A 22,004-nucleotide genomic window follows, 5' to 3' on the forward strand; every position below is an offset into this window, starting at 1 on the left:
GAAGCCTTGGTCTTCACAAGGGTGCTAGCTCCCTTGCAGAAGATACCTCCTTGATGGCTGATTGAAGACCCTCTTCAACTCTCTAAGACCTTCTTAGAGAACAAGGAAAAGAGGAGAAAAACAGGAGGAAGAGGAGGAAGAAGAAAACTAGAAGAGGAGAAAATCTTTCTCTCTTTTTTCTCTCTCTAAAACCTCACGCCCCAAGTTCTTCACACCCAAAACCTGATGCCCAAGGTGGGATTTCAGATGCTCTCCCACGTCCATAAGGCCTCTTATTTATAGATGGTGTCCAAAGGTTAAAGGGCTTAGAGTTTGACTAGATTTGTTAAAATGAAACCCAATCAAACTGGGAGTCCTGTTTTGATCCAATCAAAATCAGATCAAATCAGATTTAATCTCAACAAAAAATGGATATAAGAGAGGCGGCGTGGAGGTGCTAGGGCTAGTCCAACCACACGCCAAATCAGATTTGACGTTGGGCTTAGGTGGCGAAGGAGAGAGGTGGCGCCAAGGAGAAATCCTAGTCCAACTAGGATTCGTTTGTTTGCTGATTTAAATCCAATTTAAATCTAATTTAATCCTAACCAAATTAAGATTAGTTAGCAAACAAATTGAGTTAATTTCTAGTCTAATTAGGAACTTAATTTAAATCTAAATCAAATCCTAATGTGATTAGGAAATTGATTCAATCAAGTTCTAATTAAAGTATGTATGGCAACCCAGCAGAATGAAATATTGAACCTCTAGGTGCAGTTACCGTGTAGTTCGGATCTTCTGTCGTGAGTCCCGACAAGACGTAGATCAAGGATAACTTGTCAAACTTGTTCGTCCGTCATATGCCGATTCAATCAACTCGAGTTCATGTGAAACCTTATGAAAATACCTTTCCATCATTCATCTATAATGGTCATGGATTTTAGGACTCAGTCTCATGAACCATATAGAACCTCTTTCTGTCTACCAGAGTTGACAGATCCCATCTTAGTGCACATCCTATTCCTACAATGGACCTATTGTAGCTAACATACACTGCAACGTTCCGAATGACTAGGTAACCAAGTAATCGTGCAGTCAAACTACAGCAACCTCACTGTGAACAACCAAGGCACCGCAGGTCAAAAAACTATCTACACAACTGCAACTTTGAGTAAATCACAGACGAATGGGCAATCATTGAGTGACTTCTCATGTTGATCACGCTCAGTACCCTTAATCTCTATCAAGCATCTGGACTCTCGCTCTAGTGTCTCCACACTATAGACTCGAAACTCGTCTACCCACGAAGAGAAGCAATCCATGACGATCCATCTGGATCAGTTACCGTCCTTGTGACAATCCATCGATCAGGAGCATTAAGAAATTAACCACTAATGACACGTGCCTCAAATTCTCAACTCTTGAGAATACGTGTCATCATCCGTTAATTCCTCGGACGATTCATAAACACAATTTAAATATAACATGAATGAAAAATAATTCAAATTTTATTTATTCCAAAAATTCAATTACAAAATTATGCTCCTAAAATGTGCATATGTGTCAGCCAATCTGGCTTTTAGAGCATACATCTAACAATAGCCCCTCACCATTTCCCATGTAAATTATAGTAAAATCAGTTTTAATAATGCAGTACACTTCAGGGGCATGGTTCACTAATGTCGTTAATAATTTCATAAACAAACTGGTGTGCAATTCCATGTTTTATGCTTAATATTTACAGAGATTGAAAGTTATAAATTTATTATTTTGCATACGTTACAAACATGACTCTTTTAATATGCCACCATTTATGTCCATTAATCCATATTATGAATCTGTATATGGATTATATGCCCCATGTATGTTGACAGCATAATCAGTTTAAGACTTTAATTTGATAGTGCTTTGTATCCACAATAAGGCACCCCATTTACCGCATCACAACTTCCTCAAATCACATCATATCAAAGTACCCAAACCATCACAAGAGGACAATGCAAAGCTAAAGGGATCATCATCAGACACTACTTATTCGAAAAAAATCACAACATTGATTCGGTGCAGTAAAAAGATAGTAAATGTCATATTACTCCCACAGATTTCAGTGAAATGTAGTTGGAAGTGAATCTAGAGATGACCAGTAAAGATCACCAAATTCCAAACATTTTATGTGTTCATATGGAGGATCGCTGATCCTTGATACTATTCTAATAGATGGCGCAAGTCAAGAGGGCTGATAGACCAATATTTAATCTGTTCCCCTACCTCATTCCATTTCTTAAATTTGACCACCATCAAACAGTTCATCCATCAATTTTTGGTGCTTTAGACCCTTTCTTGCTGTTTGTAAGTAATCCCAACTCTTCTGCAAGTCCAGTTTGGCTTAAACTGAATAAATCTCTCTTAGTTGAGTTTCATTCAGCTAAAACTGAAGATATTTGTTTGTTTTAGTATAAAAATGTTTCCCAAAATTTAATTCTCTATCTTTTGCTTCTCTTTGCTTCAGCTTATGTTTCTTGTTCGATTCTAGAGCAATTAAGTTCAAGTTTCCAGCTTCTCTGTTTAACAAGTCTACTGCTCATTCTAAGAGCTAATGACTACCTACCTAAAGAAAAAGTTTTTTCATACTTTGACAATATTGTAAACTTTATGGTAATTTCCCCCTTCTTTTGGCCTCACTGTTTTTTATCTGGTTACAAGTTAAAAGAACTCTCAGTAAACCCTAGTCAACATCACAACATTCTCGTAAATATCAGAATATGCACCTAGACTTTTGTTATTTTTATTAGATGCTAATATATGAAATTTTACATAGTAACATATGATGCAATGCAACAAATTCCATTTTAATTAATCAAATTAACAATAAAATATTCCCTTTTCTACTTGGGTTAGCAAAGCCTGGATCTTCAGCTTATCATGCAGGTTCCACATAATCTCCTTTGAACCCACCTTTCCTATTTGTCTAACACCAAATTTATATTGTTTTCATCATCCAATTTTCAGACCTTTTTCATTCTATGAGAAACCGGATGTCAAAGAGAACTATTTGCCAACGTAGTTTCAAGCATGGATTCAAGATCTGGTCCATCCAGGCTACATTTGATCGGATCAGTGGGAGATTGGATCCTAGAGGTCCATACAAACCATGGGGTCTCGATCTGTCATGATTAATACCATCTGTCCATCCAGGACCAAGCACACTGGTGACCAGGTAAGCCAGCATCAACCAGGACAAAGCTGGGACCTGGTGGGAAAAAAAAGAGCATGAGGCTCTGTCTACCATTTTGGCTCATGGAAGTGAGAAAAAGAGATGACAGAAAGGAGAAGGGGAGAAAAAGAGCTTAAGATAGGTATTTCCATTTTTCTTTTTCCAAAACACTGGTTCCAAGCAGCATTAGTGGCTTTGTATTTGTAGGATAGTATAAGGAAGAAGGGAATGTTTAAGGGTTGAGGGGAGGGCTAAAACCTAAAGGTGCTGGAATTTCAGGTTAAGACCTGAGTCTTCGTTAAAAACTTAACTAGCAAGGCAATATTTTTGAAGGAAAAAAAAAAAAAAAAAGAGGTAATGGACAACTATCATCTAAACCAAGGTTTAGGATTTTAGGGCTAAAATTGGTTTCTCCGAGTTTTATGCAATTGCATAGACAATATCAAGAGTTTGCCGAATTTTATGGACATGAAATACATGGGGAAGATAAAAGTGCATCTTGGTCAAAGATTAGAAGAAAGGCAGACAACAACTAGCATAAAAGAAAGAGAAAAAGGAAGAGGAATGGGAATGTTGGACTCACATTAGAACCGAGGAATCACAACTAGGGTTGCAAAACTCATGCTCATTCTACGGCATCAGACCATAGGAGAGAGCAAAAAACTGATATTCCATTCACCTTTGCACGAAAACTGATTAAATGATTCTAAGACCAGAGTTCATACGAAAAAAAAAAAGCTAACAATTTTTGTAATCCCAAAACTACCCCCGTAAGGCATGGTTATCGTTCATGGTTAGGGTAGGAGGAACAGTGATGTAAATGACATTGCTAATAGTAACTTGATTCAAAAGCTAATAAAAAAGATTAGGTCTTTTAATGTCGATCATTCATTCCGAAATAACAACTAAAACTAAATTAATCAGGAAAATTGATGGCTAAAAAAATTCTTTAAAAAAAAAAGTTGCAGCATTATAATGCATCAAGGCACAATATTGGGTTCTCCACCACATTATCCTGAATCCTGATCATGGACCCAAAAGACCTACTCTAACCCTAAAATATAGCAAACTCTGAAAACCTTCTGAACAATGACAAAAAATAGCAAAGAACGAAAATAAAGAAAAAAAAATAACATCCCAATGATTCACCAGAAGCCAACCCATCTCAAGTCTTTGGATGGTACCATCCCAATCCAACTCCGGAGCAATATGGGTACCGGTATCATGATTTAAAACCTTAGTTTCAAGGTCACTCTTCACACCTCTACAAGTACTTGTGTAGGTCATTTACATCTAGAGTTACTGCATGATAAGAAGTTAAGAAATAAGAACTATGTGCACACAGCACATAGAAACTCATATAATAGTTTTGTTTGCTGAAGTGAGAGGAAAGGACTCAGGCACGAAATAGCAATATTAAAGCCAACATTGTGTAGATAAGGACTAGATAACAAAAGAAAGGCTAGATAAGATATTTAGCAATTTCTGTCTTAGAAGCCTCTCTTCACCATGAATAATAGGATCTACAATAAATAATAATAATAATAATCACTTATCTAAATAAGGTGAGATTTTTGGAAATAATATGCAAAAGATAAGAAGTCAAAGTGGAGCAGGCTGATGTTATTGCATAGAAAAAGTAGAATACCCAGTGTGTTATTTTGTTGCACAGTAATTCTTCAACAAAGGAACAAAGATAGTCATTGTACTGAGCAATGCAAACTGCGACACGAAGATAAGAACTTGCTCGTGAGGCAAGAGAGAAATAATCAGCTGTATTCACAATGTCAATGCCATATGGAAAAGTTCCTTGTCTTCCAACATTCTCCTGAAAAGCTGCAGAAGCTGCTCTTCTACAATTAACCTAACATCATTGGAAAAAAATAATAATAATAATTGTATCCCAACATCTTGAATAAAACCATAATTAGATTTCCATACATTTGTCAACACAAGAAATCCAGAGACTCCCTTATGCCATAAGCAAATCTAATCACCTCTCGGTCGTAACAAGCAACTATGAGAAGATGTGGAGCAAGTTGCTCCAAAATGCCCTTCATATCCGAGCTGGAGTATGCACGACCAAATGCCCAGCAAACATATGCAGCAGCATCACGTACATGGGACCCAATGCTGTGGGAACCTCTTCGTATGTCATAATGCAAGGCCTGGAAAAAAACTGCATTTTTAGCAAATACTTGCTGTTACAATACTTGTTACCTTAATCAATTTTTAACATGGGTTTTTTATTTTAATGTAAATTATGTTGCTTAAAGACTTAAATATCAAGCAAGATGGATTACATGTACCCAAGTATTGTTTACAAAGAAAGTGAAGAAATGTATATGCAAAGAAGCATACCTGGGTAATACTTTATATTTCTTCTATGTTGCATGGATTTGCATGATTATTGGATTTTCCAGATCAAACAAAGGAGGAATCAAGGACTTCATATACACAAATGATCCTACAGTAGTTGCCTAACTAGAAAGTATGCAAATAGAATTCTTAAAATTCAAAACAAGATTTAACTTGATGCATGTTGTGGTAAAACAATTATAATTAAGAATTTCCAGATGGAAGGAACAAGATTTTGAACTTGGAATCTTGATTAATGTCACCAAAATTTCTGCACATAGGGAATCTATAATTAGCAAAATACATACAAGTTGAAGTGAAGATGGTGATGACCTAGTGCTGACACAGGCTTAGCCTGAGGCCCATCAAGATGCGCCAGACTGGGCCTGTGTTTGGCCCAGTCTGAGGCAGGCAATTTCTGCTATTCGGCCAAGGCATGCTCATGTTTCCAAGCAAGAAACAGATTGAAGAAATTGATACACGGTCATGACATCCAACCATGGCCTACCTGTACTAACTCTTTCCCTCAACACCTTGCACTCGCTGCAGCCACAACTACCAAAAAGCTTGCCCAAGCCCCATACTTTCCCACCTCCCCATCCTGCCCAACCCAAAACAACTCTCTCCTTTCCCTCATATTGTTGACTTAGCCAAGTCCAAATCAGACCATGTCTCTGGAAAATTGAGACAAGCTGTAGTCATAGAGGAGTCATATATTGGCTGCGAACAAGTAGACATATCCATGCAATTAGCTTTATTTGGTCAGCTAGTCCGTAACATTTTATGATGACTGATTTCCACAATGGTTTGCGTATGGTGTTTCCTGGACCAAAATAAATACAAATTCAAAGAGCAACAGATTTTTAATAAAGTCACTTCATGTTCCTTATTGAACCATCATTGGGTCTCCATTTGGATTAGACTAACTTCAAGTTCCTTACTGAACCATCATGCAATTAGCTTAATGATTGATTTCCACAATGGTTTACATATGGTGTTTCCAAGGCCAAAATAAATGCAAATTCAAAGAGCAACAGATTTTTAATAAAGTTCCTTATGGAACCATCACTGGGTAGCCAAACTAACTTCACTGAGGCAGATTTGTACCCAGAAAAATGGTAGACTTTGACCTCAAGGACTTGGGCAGAGAGGCTTACAAGCTCAAACCAAAGTTGATTTGGCTGTGGGAATAGGAAACCAGCTCTGCTAAAAATTTAAGCATGAGCATTTGGGCATCTAAAAATGGCATTGGATGATAAAGTATCATTTATCAGAAAAATTATAGTAATTTAGTTTTCTTATTCTATTTATGTTGTGCAGTCTAGGATATTGCTTATTTGGTTTAAACATAATCATATAGACATTGGTCAGCATCAATGCAAAGGTAGACGGATAAGCATTAGTAAGACACAGCAGTACCATAGTATATAAAATCAAGCTTTCGTAGTTAATATATATTAATTCTAAGCATTCATACCATAGTATGTTTCCTACCCTCTCTCCCACAGCCTCTAACTATGATCCACAATAATGTCCTCGTTATTGCGTTCAAATAACCATAATAAATTGGGTCCAGTTCACTATCATAATATGTTCCAACTGCTCTGTCAAAATTATAGAGCACTCAGATATTCAGACATGGTATAAATTACAAGGCTTTATTCAACAAACCATAGTAAAAACCATTAGCTATAAGCCAATAAGTTCTAAATGCCATGACATGCGATTGGATTTATACACCACATTAGCAATCTTTAGAAAGGTCAGTCAAAAAGTTACACAGGAAAACTTAAAGTGACCAGACTTCTTGTGAATAAACTAAAGAAATTAGCACTCCAAACTTATCAGAAATAATAAAATTGTAGACAAGTATAATGTAATGAAGTTGGAAGGAAGCCGACCAAATTACAGACAGATCATAAATATATGTTTCTAAAAAAAATAATATAATAAAAAACTGATTTTCGAATCAGATTAGATATTCAAGATGAAAAGCATATTTTACCTTAGTTATTACAGGAACTACTTTAGGAAGACTAACAGGTAGTAGCAAGCCTCTGCGAGCCAGCTCTGCCAGAGCCAAGCAGCCTCCATGCCAGAACCATCCCCCTGCAAAACCATAATAAATCAGAAAATCCTGAACAAAATTCCTAAGTCATTTGTTTCTCTTGAAGGAAAATGTTACATCATTGATCTGTTGAGGAAGAGTATTTTTTTCCCTTTCTAGTGGGCACATCTTCTGATGGCCAAATCAATAAGCAAAGAGTTCAAAGCACTAGAAATGAAAGGCTTCTTCTGACAACAGAAATAAAAACGGTTTTTAACAACTAGCTAGAATTTCTAAAAATAGAAACAGAAGAAGCATGGGCAACAAACCTCTCCAGGTGAAAACAGCTCTAATATGGAAGACAGCACCTCTTCAGAAAGGGAAGACGTCAAACGTGCAGTTATTCGACCGATCCCTTTTGCTGCAGACCAACGTACAACTGTATCCTGCACTGTATAATAATTATAACATGCTTCAAGTAGCAATATTAACAGAATCTGAACAACAATTCTTATAGAGTTCTAGTTAAAAAAAAATAAAGAAGCTAAAATGTATCTTGTGAGACATGTAATTATCTCATCTAGACATTGTTAGCGATTAACCTAATTCTAACCAGCCGCTATAGCTTCACCGTTGTGGACCAATGAATAGCTATATAGCCAAATAATGATATTTCAAAGCAACAGTCTCGTCATTATTTGTCCCATTTTAAAAATGGCAGACAGTTCCACCACAAGAAAAATGCACTGTACGTAAAATACTGTCTCAACAATCAACTATGCAATAACAAGGCCAGGTAATAATACTGGAAAAGCAGACCCCCCTGCAGTAACTTTTCTCATGCAAACCGCTCTTCTCACACACACGCATGCATGGAAGCACACATGTTTATGTGATGTTCCCTGAAACTTTTGTGTTATTAGAGCATGGTATCCTCTAACTACAAGACAATCTCCTAATCACTATGTTTGGCATGTGTACTGTATTGTGTATGCTATTTTAAATCGCCATTTCATGCATTCCCAAGTTCATATAAAGCAAGAGGATTGGTGTTCACAAAGATGAATCATGTCCACATGATGGTTTGCTTGCTAGTAGCTATTATGGTTACATGCCTTGCCAGCTGCAGAGTTCATCCAAGATGTTTGTGCACCAAGAGTTCATGCAAATGAGTGTTTTTTACCGCTAATCGTAGTTAATCCTAGCATCTTTCTCAAATTGATTACATCACCACCCTAAATCAGTTCTGTTCCTACATGCCAGAAAACAATGTTCCCACAAAATAACTATGAACCTGCAAAGGAAACAAACTGAAAGCAGGTCAGAAACATGGAAATGCTAGGAAATGTTGGGGCCCAGTTTTTGATTAATTTGATTCCCATTCAGTCAAGCAGAAAGGATGTCAGGACATGTTTCAGTTTCCATTATTGTATTTATGATGATAAATGTTGCCAAAGAAACAAGACATTCCTGTACTGATTGAAACCTAAGTACTTCGCATTAAATCATGAGCCAAATACCTGTGTAGTTACATGAAAAATTCTGCTGTCCTCAATATATAAATTCTGAAAGTTATGGTTTTAAATAACATATGTCATAGCAATAGCCATTATTTAACTGCTTCATTGCACCCCATTACAATACTTTTTTCTGAGAAATTTATAGACATCAATGGCCAAATAGAACAATCGCAGTTATGCATACACTATGGACATCAGAACAGTGCTTTTTATGGCTGTTTTTGACCTTATCAGCGTTCATTAATAAAATATTGAAGTTAATCAATATTTACAAGTTTTTGAGGATCAGTACAGAGGACAATATTGAACAATGACTTGTCAATTAGTGCCATTATTTGCTGTTGTTATGCATTATTTCAAATTATATTTAATAACAGCCACTCTAAGACAGCAATAAAATTAATAAAGATATTTTTCAATTTTGAAGCCAATAACAGTTCTTTTATTATGTAATAATGACCAATGACAGTCTTGTCCAGTCATTTCATATTTTAACGGCATTACTAAAACCTTGTTCCAAACAGAGATGCAGCATTTTCTTAAAAAAAAAAAAAGAAATTTTCACAAATTTTAAATGACTTATCTTTCACATACAGGAAGATAAAGCTTGGATGAGAAAAAACAATGATAATTAGGCACACAAGAGAGTTAAATAGAAGAAAAGGCAAATTAAGCAAGGCTTCTAAAATCAAAATAAACTACTTGCGTGATTTGGTGAGCAGTGGCTGAACAAATTTACACTAAATCAGACAAAACAAGATGGCAGAATTTTGACACATATACATACCGAATCTCTTAAACCAGAAAGTAACAGCTCAATTATCTCCTCCACAATTTCTGGAACATCCATATCCTCTTCTTCTAGGCAAATTGCATTTTGTGTATTATTGCAATTGTCAGGATGATGACCACAGTTGGTTGAAGAACTTCTTCCAGCAGCATCTAGCAAAAGATTTTCTCCTAATGAGCTACTTTTTCCCTGCATGAAGAAGCTAGTAGATCAATCAAAAGGAAACCCATGCATCTACAAATGGAGAAAACCAAACAGGTTACTGCTAGTAAAATTGCCTCTTCTTTAGATAATTTTGCATAAGCATGATAAGAGAATCATCATGGTCTCTTCTACTACTCCATCTTAAGCAACATATGATGACCAATCCCATGGAAAATAATTGAAGAAATGCAATTTTACATAAAGGAGTCAAGTGTGCATAATTCATGAGGAAAATAAAGATGATGCAATCTGGAGTTCTATCAAATAAAAAGCTAAAGGCATGAGATAAAGCTTCTTCTTTTCAGTTGTAAAATTCAATAGCGGGAAAACCATATGCACCAATCATATCTATAATGTGTAGCACCGACAACCCTAGAACAAGCTATCTTGATCATTGCTGCATGTTATAACATATGGGGTACGGGGTACCTCAGTAAAAAAACTATGTAACTTTGTTAATTGCTGAAAATATTAAGCTGCTTGCGCTAGGATTTTCACTGGACCAAGTGGACCTCTATAGAGACATTGAGCAGACACGGCCAAGCCAAATAGCTGTGACAAGCATACCTGCTACCACGAGATACAGATCTCATTGGAGTCATCTTGGTACTTCAGCTTGATACCAACCTACGGCTAGTTCTTGAAAGAAACAAAGTGGAAAAATAGGATTTGAATAACTCCAAAAAGAGGAAAAGGTAGATTCTTAATTGCACTCTTCTATCTTTTGTTTTTTATTCAACATAAGCTAACACTTTATTTCCAAACACAAGCATTTAGTAATGTGCTTTATTATCTAATAAATTTGTAGCATGTGTCATATGATACACAAATGTCATAGAAGTAGAATGAAATTGTTGCACCATACACTCACATACATACACAAGTGCAGGTGCACACACATATGTGGTTAGTCACATAAGCACATAAGCTCATACTCTTGCACCCTCCTACAAAGAGATTCTTAGAAAATGAATCATCAAAAGACACATACATACACACACACACACATATATATGGTGATCAATACAGATCCTATGGGGTGCATATTGTTCAACAAGAAATTGAATTTGCGAAAACATACTCTTGAAGATTGCATTTCAGTTTGTAGGCCTTATCCTCCTCCACTTGAACAACAAGTCTAGGAGGTTGTTACAATGCAAACTCCTTGTGAACTTCATGAGGTATGCATTCTTCACATTTTTGTGAATATGAAAATGTTGCAAAAGAAAGAATGACAATATTGCAATTCCTTCATGGGATATCTAGATTGGAGAGTCAGGCTAATGAACAAGCATGGACCTACCCATCAATTGTTTTACAATTTTTATGTCCCCAAGTTCATCTAACAAGAGAACAAGTAAAGAATGACTAAGGTACAACATAAGCACTTCTATATCCCATTAGCACCATCCAATTCACAACTATCACTTATTTTGCCTCGAAGAATACAACCTCACTCTATATGAAGATTATCATCATGAGTTTACAATTCATAAGATTACATTTTTCATTAGTACCTTATAAGGTGCTAGGAGATGGAAGGGCTAGTCCCTGAACAGAAAAGTTTCACTTGTGAATGTGGTTCACCACTTCTAGGAATTGATAGATATGGGCCATGGTGCCCTGTTATGCCCAGAAATTAGTTCATCTGAGCAGAATACTTCTTCAACAGTTCCCAACCTCTCTTGAGGTTTATAAAGCATTGCACTGATGCTGAACTTTGGCTGATAAAGTTTTTACAACCAGAATGTAGCTTCGGCATTTTCAAAATCACTTCCAAGTTTGTTCCATGTTCCACCTTAACATCCAGCAGAGGACAGGGGAAAAAAATGATATTTTTCCCTCCCCTGCATTTACATATACAAGCTGGCTCTCAGACCACTGCACACAATACCCACCATTTGATTTTTTGTATATAAAGTTGAATCTGCTGAATCCATGATCAACTGAGGATCCTTGTCGCACAGATATTAAAAAAGATAACAAGCCCTCTTTTTGCAAAACTTCTTGTTATTGTTTTAAGAGAATATATACAACAATTGGCCTGGGCACTGATGTTCCAATTTCTCAAGCAACTGAAAGGAGAAAAATAGAAAACCAACATTGCACATTTTAGCCTTTTTAGCAATCATTATTGTTTATAATGCAGGGAGACCATGTATACGTTTTATATTAGCAGGAAACTTCTATCTAAATTACTGCATCAGCTTCACAAGCTCTCAGGAAACTTGCTTTCTAAGTGCTTCCATTCGTTCTTCTTTCCATTGAGAGGTTTCCTTCCCTACATCAGCACCCAAATATGCTCCTGGAAAGTTCTCATAGGCAACTAAGCTCCTCTTTGCGGCAGTTTTGTCCATCTAGCATGAAGAAAAGATATCCACAGTAGAATAATCATGGAATCCACATATCCGATAAGTTAGCAAAGGAAGAGATATATTTCAGATTTGATTGGCAGCTCTCCTCGCAGAACATGAAGGAAATAAAATAATAGCAAAGATGATATACATAAAAGATGTATGGACTGCAGTACACCAATACCATGCCATGACTTGGACTCGTATGGCAGTACTAGATCTAGTTCCTTGATCCATTTACAAAAAGGAAGAATAGCCAGATATTGAAGTATCCAACAAGTTAACAAGGGTAGAGATATATTTCAGATTTGATTAGCATCTCTCCTCGCAGAACAGGAAGGTAATAAAGGATAGCAAAGATGAAACATATAAAAGATGTATCGATTGCAGTACTCCAATGCCATGCCATGACTTAATCTCATACAGCAGTACTGGATCTAGTTCATTCAACTAAAGGAAAAACAGACACATATTGAAGTATTGCCCACCTATATACAACTACGCAGGTTGTCAAGCAATCAATATCATAATCGAATAGAAAAGGAAAATCTAGAAAGAATGGGAGAAAGAAGAAGAAAGAAATGAACAAGGGCTCAAAATCTGATATCCCAAGTTATGCACTCCCTTTTGATATATGCCCTACATGGTTTAATACGTTATTTAAAATATATGTTCAGATAAAAAAAATATGCCTGCATACAAGCTCGTAATATCACAAACAAAGAATAGAAAATGAGATACACTTTGTATCTTCAACAACTCAACCAAGTTAAACCACATTCAGAGAAAACTTATTCAAGCAGCCAGGTTCTTTCCAACATTTCAACAACAACATAACTATCTTACAAACGCACCCTTCAGTCCACTTAACAAAATGGCCAAACTTAAATGAGTTCGTCATGGCCAAGCCATGTATTATTGATCTCACTAACCCAAAAGGCCAGGAGCGCAACCAAACATACAAAAGCACACTTTCAGTACCATCCTGGGAAATCAGATATGGCTAGAGAAATAAGTATAACGCAACTCAAAGTACAAAAATAAAAAACATAATACAAACTAGAAACTGGCAACAGAAAAAGTAACACGATATCTCTAAAAAAGCCAATATGAACCAGAAAAGTTTGCTGGTGTCTGATAAAGCTAACAAGTCTGACTTGAAGTGAGAAAAGTACAACTACATACAATAAGCAGAATATATATTATCTCAACAACTAAAACAATGTTTAAGACATTGACAGACCCGATAGCGCCATGTTGGAGAACGATGAGGCAAACAAGTTAAACCAACACGTTGTGATAATTTAACCAAAAATTTTCGAAGTAAAGAACTCCGAGTTGCAGTTGTAGACTTCATCAGGAGGGAACTATCATTCCAGGTTGTAGAAACCACATTGAGCAGGATTTTTCGACTTCCAACCTGCATCACTAATATTAGCAATCACATGAATAACATTATAAAATTGCAATAACTAAGTTGAAAGACCAGAAGAAATGTAATAGATTATACTAAAATTCCTAAAAGCATTTCATTGTTGTCTTATGAAAGAGACACAAGAAAACATATGAAAACCACTTGCAAAGGCAGCTCCTATGACTGGCAGAAAGAAAAGGATATCTCCAAGAACATAATTGCAGCTTCATTGTGTTTACATATGCACAGCTGAAGTGGAAGATTGCAGAGGTTCAGATAAAAAACAGTTCTGTAACAAAGAGCTATTATCATGTAATTATAAGGAAACATAATTCAACTTCCACAGAATAAATGTGGTTTTCAGTTAATAGCTAAAAGGAATTTATAGCCTGACTGAAACTATGGCAGCAGAATATTGGTCCTGCTATAAGATTGATTGATGAACTAGACCATTTTTTTCTCTATATATGCTGCATGACATCTCTCACAAAAAAAAGGGTTCAACTACAGCATGAAAAAAGGAACAATATCTAATGTCTAAGTTAAAGAATGTTACTATTAAACCAATCATAGTTGATTATTAATTGTTTATCTTCCAGGAAGACAACAATAATTTCTATGTGGAGCATGTTCTATTTTCATTTAGAATAGCCAGAAACAAGCTAGTCTTTCATAAGGTGATCTTGAGAGTCTCCAGTTTGTTGATATCAATACCTTTGATGTCAAGATTGACAAATGACTCCATGCACTGAATGCTTATATCATAAAGCCAGTGGAAATGAACCTTGTTTAAAATGTAAAAAAAATTGCAATAAACCAATATCATTAATATAGGATCTAACTCCATATCCAAGTCTACAAATCATTACCCAGTGTAGCATAATAGCATGGTTGGTACTTGTTAGTCCCACATTTTCTTTTATTACATAAAATCTTGTTAGATTTAAAGTCTCTTAGCCGTGTCAATTTGTTGTTAGTTTTTTGGCTATGAATGGTTAAAGTGGTAATACAATCTTTTGAAAGATACACGACTAGAGATGTTAAAGCATAACCCAGAGGATTCATAGTCTATGCCAATGTATGTATCTAGCAAAAGTTGCAAACAAAAATGTTTTTATCACAAGGGCATCATAAAGTTAGACATTTCAGGCGTGTTTCACGGCTGGGGAGGGAAACCTAAGGTCAAGTATACTTTGAGTGTACTTTTACACACCCCCAAAAAAATTCTTTTCAATGGTGCATCTAAGTAAATGTCATGACACATTAAGGTTTTGTTTCATGAAACAGATACAATACCTATCACAAAATTGATTTGAGTATCAAATGTATATTGTCAAATGTTGTCTCCGTTTTATGTTTAACATTGTGGAATATCAAAAAGGAATGGTGCAGGAGAGATAGGCAAGTATTTTTACTAAGGAGAGACAGTGGAAAGGGAACAAAGCAAGAAAATAATTAACTAGAAGGTGGTAGAAATCAAGGGGAATTATTATCTTCTGCAGATGCATTCTTTGAGGAAAAGTTCAATTAAAAAAACTGCAGAGATAAGATGTTAAAATGCATCAATAATAACAATCATGAACACACACACACACACAAATGTATGTATGTATGTATGTATATGGGCAAATACAGCAGTATGTACTGCTACTCAACTGTCGTGTGTATCATCTGTGCTGGTTCACCAGAGACCAGCGTAAAGCAATACAAACCATGATAGCATCCTTAAGGGTTTTCCCCTATGTTTTCCAGATGAAATTGTTAGACCTCATTTTTAGTTAAAGTATCATCCTTCATGATTTTGAAGGCCCAATCTTGCAACCAAACATTTTTATGATATGAACCATCGTTCTACATCAAATCAAAGTACAGAGATCATCTTTAACAAAGAAAAAGCAAGCTATTATCAGTTCGTCTATGTCATAACTTCATGCCCCTTTGCTTGAACTAACTTTATAATTGTTGCTAATGCATTACTTGAATCAATTTTGAATTATGTGCATATCATCAGATCATGTATATCAAGCAAAAAATGTGTTCTTTTGATGCAAATATTGTTACGAAGTTCTAATGTCATTGTAGATATCCCCAAGTGAATTTGTTCAGAACACATTATATAAATTCACAAGGCCTTATAAGTGAACAAATGGCATACATAATCTAGGTATAAGTTTCTGAAATACCTAGAAACACATTAAAGATAGTAATTTAATCAGACAGGAAATTGAGCATATACATGCACATGCATGTACACAAGCGTGTACACATATGCATTGATGCACAGAAGGCATGGAGACACAAATAAATGGGAACAGAAATATATTTTCTTTCCTGGTCAAGGGATCTAAAAGAAGAGTATAAAATAGAGATAAAATTGGAATAAATGCCCATGAACATCAACATGAAGAAGAGTGGATCAAAAGAATTGATAAATCTGGTTTTGGATGAACAACATTATCCTCTGAGACAATGCAAGAGACAATCACTAGTCAAGTATTGGTAAAACTGATGCACAATAAGTCGTGACATTAGATACTTGAAGTTTCATTATTTCCACCTTTATAGGATTCTGGCTTATTATGCTCCAGAACTCCCATTCCTGTTGTTTTCAGCATCCTCACAACTCATCTACATCACCTGCAACAACTCAATTTAATACGATCTTTGTCTATGATATCAAGATACTATGTGGAGGAATCTGTAGAGTTTTGAATAAAGTGTAGTAGAAGAGAAAGGTTTGTTGGATAACAATGACAACGAAAAAAGAATCAGAGAGCATAGAACATATAGGAGTAATGTTGCGTAACGTTCTAAAGCCAGGAGACACACATTCCTTGCAATTTGAAAGCAAAGCTCCCAACAAAACCATTGAGATCATTTACATATAGTATAATAAAGTCACTAAGGACTGACTCGCAAATGGGGACTGATATGAACTATATAACCTGGAGGGATAGGACCCCCGCTAGTGCTTGGGTTTGCAACAACATTACTACTTGAAATATTACACCAACTAGAAAATCATCCTGCAGATTATCTCCTCTAGTTAAATGAACCAACTTGTCACTGAACCCATGGGCAAAAAAGGCAGAGAAAGTGATTGAAGCCAAAATAAGCTTGATAATCATGTTCAACCTGATATTCACACTTCCCTTCAGCAAATACAGCGGCAACGTAGCTCAACCTTCTCACATAATGCTTTCAAGAAATCTTGTGTATCAAAGTGATGCACCTTGGTTTTGTCCTACCACATTTAGTACGTATGTCATTTTATCCTATCCAGAAAGGATGATGCAACTTCAACATGTTGGAAAGTACAAACTGCATACAGGTCCAAATAAATATAGATTCCATAAAACAAAACACTAGCTTACACCAAAAACTCTATAGATTGTATCTATGCATCAGTTTCTTTCTCTTAACAAGAATCAGAAGTTGTAGCAACTACAATGTATGTGTATCAGTTTTAAGTGAAGAGACAGAACAGGCAGCAGACTGGCCTGCAAGATGAAGTGAGCATAAATACATATCTCATGGCAGCAATATTATAAATGATATGCTAAGACTGGTTTTTCTGTATATTTTAGAAGGTCATAATGGAATGCAGCCTGAAGGCTGAGTTTTATACCTTCAAAAGAAAAAGAAGAGACCAAAAATGAAATGAACCTTGAGGCCTCATTTTTATTTCTCAGTGAAGAATATGAAATTTTCTAGAAATTACAACATGCATATTTTGCTTTTCATAGAAAAAGAAAAGAACATAAAAGAAAAGAGTAAACAAACAGACCTTGAATATTGATGCTAGAGCTTCCACCACACCAAGTAACCTAAAGTGGTCGACGACATCATCTGTTACAGATAACAGGACTTCATGTGCCCATTCAGTAAAACTGAGGATAAATCATGAAGAATGTAGAGTAAGCCTGTGCTTAAACACAAACCAGTCATATACTTCAAATTGACTTATAATTAAATTTCTACGCATAAAAATGCAGAAATCCTCTTCATGAAGTTTGGGAGAAAAAAAATCAGATAAACAGTAGCAACTAAAAAGTTTAAAATTACAAGTAACTCGCACTAGGCTACAAAGATTCTAGCTGTAAACAAGTAATATAATAAGAAAATAATTGATGGCATTTGAGAAATTGACAGTGAGCAAGTTAAATGATGTGATTAATATTTGATAGTCAAGCTTCTCTCAGGGAAAAAAATGATAATCAAGATTTCATCCCATGTTCTGGCTGGTAAGTTAACCTTCTAAGGATGAGGAGTTTTTTATTATAAATAGCATGAGGACATCGTCTTGTTCAATTTACCAGATTCATAAATGCAAGCCAACTGTTTGCAATCGACACTATCCGCGTGACAACCCTCTTTATCTTTATTTTCCTTAGTGGCATCATTTATTGTAGTTATTACAGGATCAATGTGAATTTTGACAACCAACTATCATGTACAATCCATCTCCATGTAGAACCTCATGTTAGAAGACATCTCATATGAAAGAAAAGAGTGCAATCCTAAACCACATATGGTTGTTCAGTCAGATGGTTCTTGAGCCAGTATATATCAGATAATTGTTCTACAACCATTATTATCCATTTACTGTCTTTTCATAAGAAAAAGCAAGTGCATCGCACCATAAAGGAGATTTAAGCTACCAAAGCTTCATCATCGCTTTCATGAATCTTCCATATGTGTCCCAACTTTTTATTCTTTAATAGTTTTTTCCTTTAACATGTACCATATTAACAAGTTTTCTTAACACAGGTCAATGCAACTCCTAGAGTTTCTCTCTTGTATACTCTATATGCCCTTAACTGTTGTAGATTTACATAATGTAATGCAAAACTTATTTTTAGGCACCCTTCATTACCTGATATCCTAATATGTGCCATAATATGGTTGAAATGTTGTTGTGGGCTTTGAAATTTTCTCTCGGTATCAAGTGGCAGATGGAGATTACACAGCTCTCACGTCTCCACTAATAAATGAATCTTCACAGTACATCTTGCAAACTACACATATATATAATGAAACCAGCCAGCTACATATCATACTTATGGAAGGTAATTAGATGACAATTCAATCCTTACAGTGAAGAAAATCACATGACATGTTGTGATTAAAAAAGAAAAAGGGAAAAAAGAGATCCCATGACCAAACCAACCTAAGCCTCTGTCTCTCTCTCTCTCCCTGTCTCTTTTTCTCTCTGAGTGTGGTTGTGTGGGTGTGAATTATCGGGAATGATGTTAAGATGATGGTCATTTGCAAAAGAAGCCCAAATTATGAACTAATAATATTAATTCAGTTTGCACATGCCCAAGATACTGTTTAGTACTGAGGGAGAAATAAAATGCTCATAAGGACACCTGGGCAGATTATATTGGAATGTTAATAGCATTCATATATAAAATTAGAAATGAAGTACAAAAGGTAGAAATGGTCCAGAGGAAAATAAAAGGAGAAACAATTTCACATTAATTATTGACCTATCTAGTGTGGTATCGCATAATAACTTGTATTGTTACAAACTTTCCTCAGAAAGTCTGCAACAGTATTGCTTGATCATCCAGAAAAAGAAAATGGGGGATATCTTAAGTGATTTAATGCAGCAAAACACTCTAAATAATGGATAATCAATGTAACTTATTAAAAAAAAACTAATCAAGAATAAATGAAACTTGCAATTTCTAAATGAGGTTGTTGAGCACTAACAAGAATTATATTGAAGTGATCCAACAGATACAAGATTCACAAGTCATAGCAGTATGTAATGCCAGTCTCAAATAGGGATTTGGTGATGACTCGACATATCATCATAGGGGCAATGATGAGTAGCACAGATTGTTCTTATTGTTCTTATTGGAAAGAGAATCATGTCATGAGGGGAAAGGAAACACATGAGCCATCTATTTAAACAAAAAAAAAATGCAGAAGCTAGGAAGAAACCCATCCTGGAAATTGTTTAGATTCAACTCAAAAGGGAATGGATATTATTAGCAAGAATAAATTTCCTCTGAATGGATATCCTTCCTCAAGCCCCTCAACTCTGTTATAAGTCTATGTCACAAGGCGAAAGAATACTTTGATGTATATTAGATGAGTATAATGCATGTAATCATGTAAGCATATGTAGTTGCATAAATGTGAATCTTTCTTCAAATAGAACAAGATGAAGCTGCACAGATCCTACAACATTATTTGCATCTGAATTTCTGGACTTAATCCGAAACTAGAACAGGCTTAAGCTCCCATCTTAACCATACACTTAACAATATATACAGCATCTATATGAATTTATAAGGTGTTTTTAAGAATAACCTGTTAAAAGCCTTTGGCATGTCTGGACGAGTAAGGAGCCTTGCAAGCAACAATCCTGAAATCCTACGCATAGGACCAGCACTTGAAAGATAATCCTTGCAAATCTCCAATATCCTCGTAACCAGTGGTGAAGGCTCTGATCCGGCCAGATAATTACTATTTGCAATACTGGTATCTACTGAAGTGATATCAAAAGGAATCAAAACAAGAATATAAAGCCAGAGGAGCACGACGCACTTCGTCTCCATCTCTCCAGTGCTTTCTTGTCGCAGCGACGTCGCCGATTTTGTTTGGTGGCACTTTTCCAAAAGTGCGACTGCAGGTTCAAGATCCGAGACCTGATGAGGAAAGAACTTGATAACGCTCTTGTATCCGCATACAGTAACTAGCGAATAGATGATGATGCACAGCGGCTTGATGATCTCGAGAAGTTCATCGGAGGCGGCCCCGAGCTGCATCGTCTTTAAGCGCACCAAGATCATCAGAGGAGAAACGATGCTCTCCAGGTAAGGCTCCAGCAGCTGACCTTGTTCTTGATACTTGTCCATCTGATTTAAAACGAAGATAAACAGATAAAACTGGGTAATCTTGAAGTATACAAGGGTTCTTGTTTCTTTTCTTAGGATTGTAGGGGTTAGAGAGATGAGGAAGGGGGAAATCTTGGAGAATGTGAATGAAATCTAGAGAGGGGGAGGAGGAGGAGGATTACGATTGAGCGGATCTTGTGAACATCGGAGGGATCGGAGACGCTGCCATTGGAGACGATGCGGTCGAGGAGGGACTTGATAAGCTCCCATTCTTGAAGGAAGTACCGGAGGAGGACCATCTCCTTGGAATCGTGCTCGTCGTCTTCTTTGGCGTCCAGAGGAGCGGCGACGGCAGAGGTGGCGTCGACGGCGTCTTCCATGGAGGAGTTGCGAAGGTCTGAGGGTGGTTGTCCCTCCCTTCTGGCTTCTTGAAGCTAAAGCGATCTGAGGAACTCAAAGCCGATCGGGCAGCAGTCACCGGGGCATCGGTCAGTGCCCTCAGTTCTATTTATAATGCAAAATGACCGTCGGGGCTCGCGGGTCTCCAGGCCGGAGGGTGCTTCACTTATTCCCAATAGAGTTTGACGCGGTTCAGAGATGGCGAGTAGACCGGACCAAACCGAATGGATTGGGGTTTCTTTGAATTAAGACGCAACAAAAAAAAAAATTTTTAAAAAAAACTTGAGATGTGGTAGCTTCATTTTATTTCTTTCTGAGACCAACGTCCCGAGCGGCTGTCTAGTCGCCAGCAAGGCGATGAATCCGGTCTAGGATGCCAATATGTTGGGATGGGAGGGGTGAGGACAGGGGAGAGGCGGGAGACGCCAGCCGAACGAGGTGTGGTAGGCTAGAGCGTGGAGGCAAGAAGGAAGTGGGGTTTCAAGGGTTTAGTTCGCAAGAAAAGAGAAAAAATAGAAATAGAAAACGAAAATATCGTTGGAAGGCCTAATTATTAGTTGCACCACGTCCAGTGGACCACGCCAGATCCAATGGTGGATAACACGCTAAGTTACCTTATATATATATATATATATATATATATATATAGAGAGAGAGAGAGAAGTATAAATGGATGATCATACTAATTTAGTACAACTTATAAAATCAGAAAATAAAAATTCTATAGGACTCGAGGGCACATCTCACCCCATCACTAAATTCAAACTTCAGTGTGCTCAGCAACGTAAAAAGTGATCCACTCTACTATACATTACTCTTGTATTTCATCGCTTGCATTGTGAGATTTGCCATGATCCATTTGGATTTGATCCATACA

The 22,004-nt window shown here is 36.4% G+C and overlaps 1 protein-coding gene across 1 annotated transcript in view; it reads right to left on the bottom strand.

Moving 5' to 3' along the window:
• The window catches only part of LOC105043586 (tubulin-folding cofactor D), a 41,337-nt gene extending 20,085 nt beyond the window's left edge, over positions 1-21,252 (bottom strand). Inside the window, 10 exon segments of the mRNA XM_010921161.4 lie at positions 4,839-5,054; positions 5,188-5,358; positions 7,554-7,648; positions 7,651-7,657; positions 7,925-8,041; positions 9,903-10,094; positions 13,707-13,883; positions 17,665-17,767; positions 20,202-20,749; positions 20,911-21,252. Of these exon segments, the coding sequence (XP_010919463.2) occupies positions 4,839-5,054; positions 5,188-5,358; positions 7,554-7,648; positions 7,651-7,657; positions 7,925-8,041; positions 9,903-10,094; positions 13,707-13,883; positions 17,665-17,767; positions 20,202-20,749; positions 20,911-21,108 (1,824 nt within the window). The 5' untranslated portion in view covers positions 21,109-21,252.
• Positions 21,253-22,004: the final 752 nt, after the last annotated feature.

Source organism: Elaeis guineensis, chromosome 4 (genome assembly GCF_000442705.2).
Source record: "Elaeis guineensis isolate ETL-2024a chromosome 4, EG11, whole genome shotgun sequence".
Taxonomy (NCBI): domain Eukaryota; kingdom Viridiplantae; phylum Streptophyta; class Magnoliopsida; order Arecales; family Arecaceae; genus Elaeis; species Elaeis guineensis.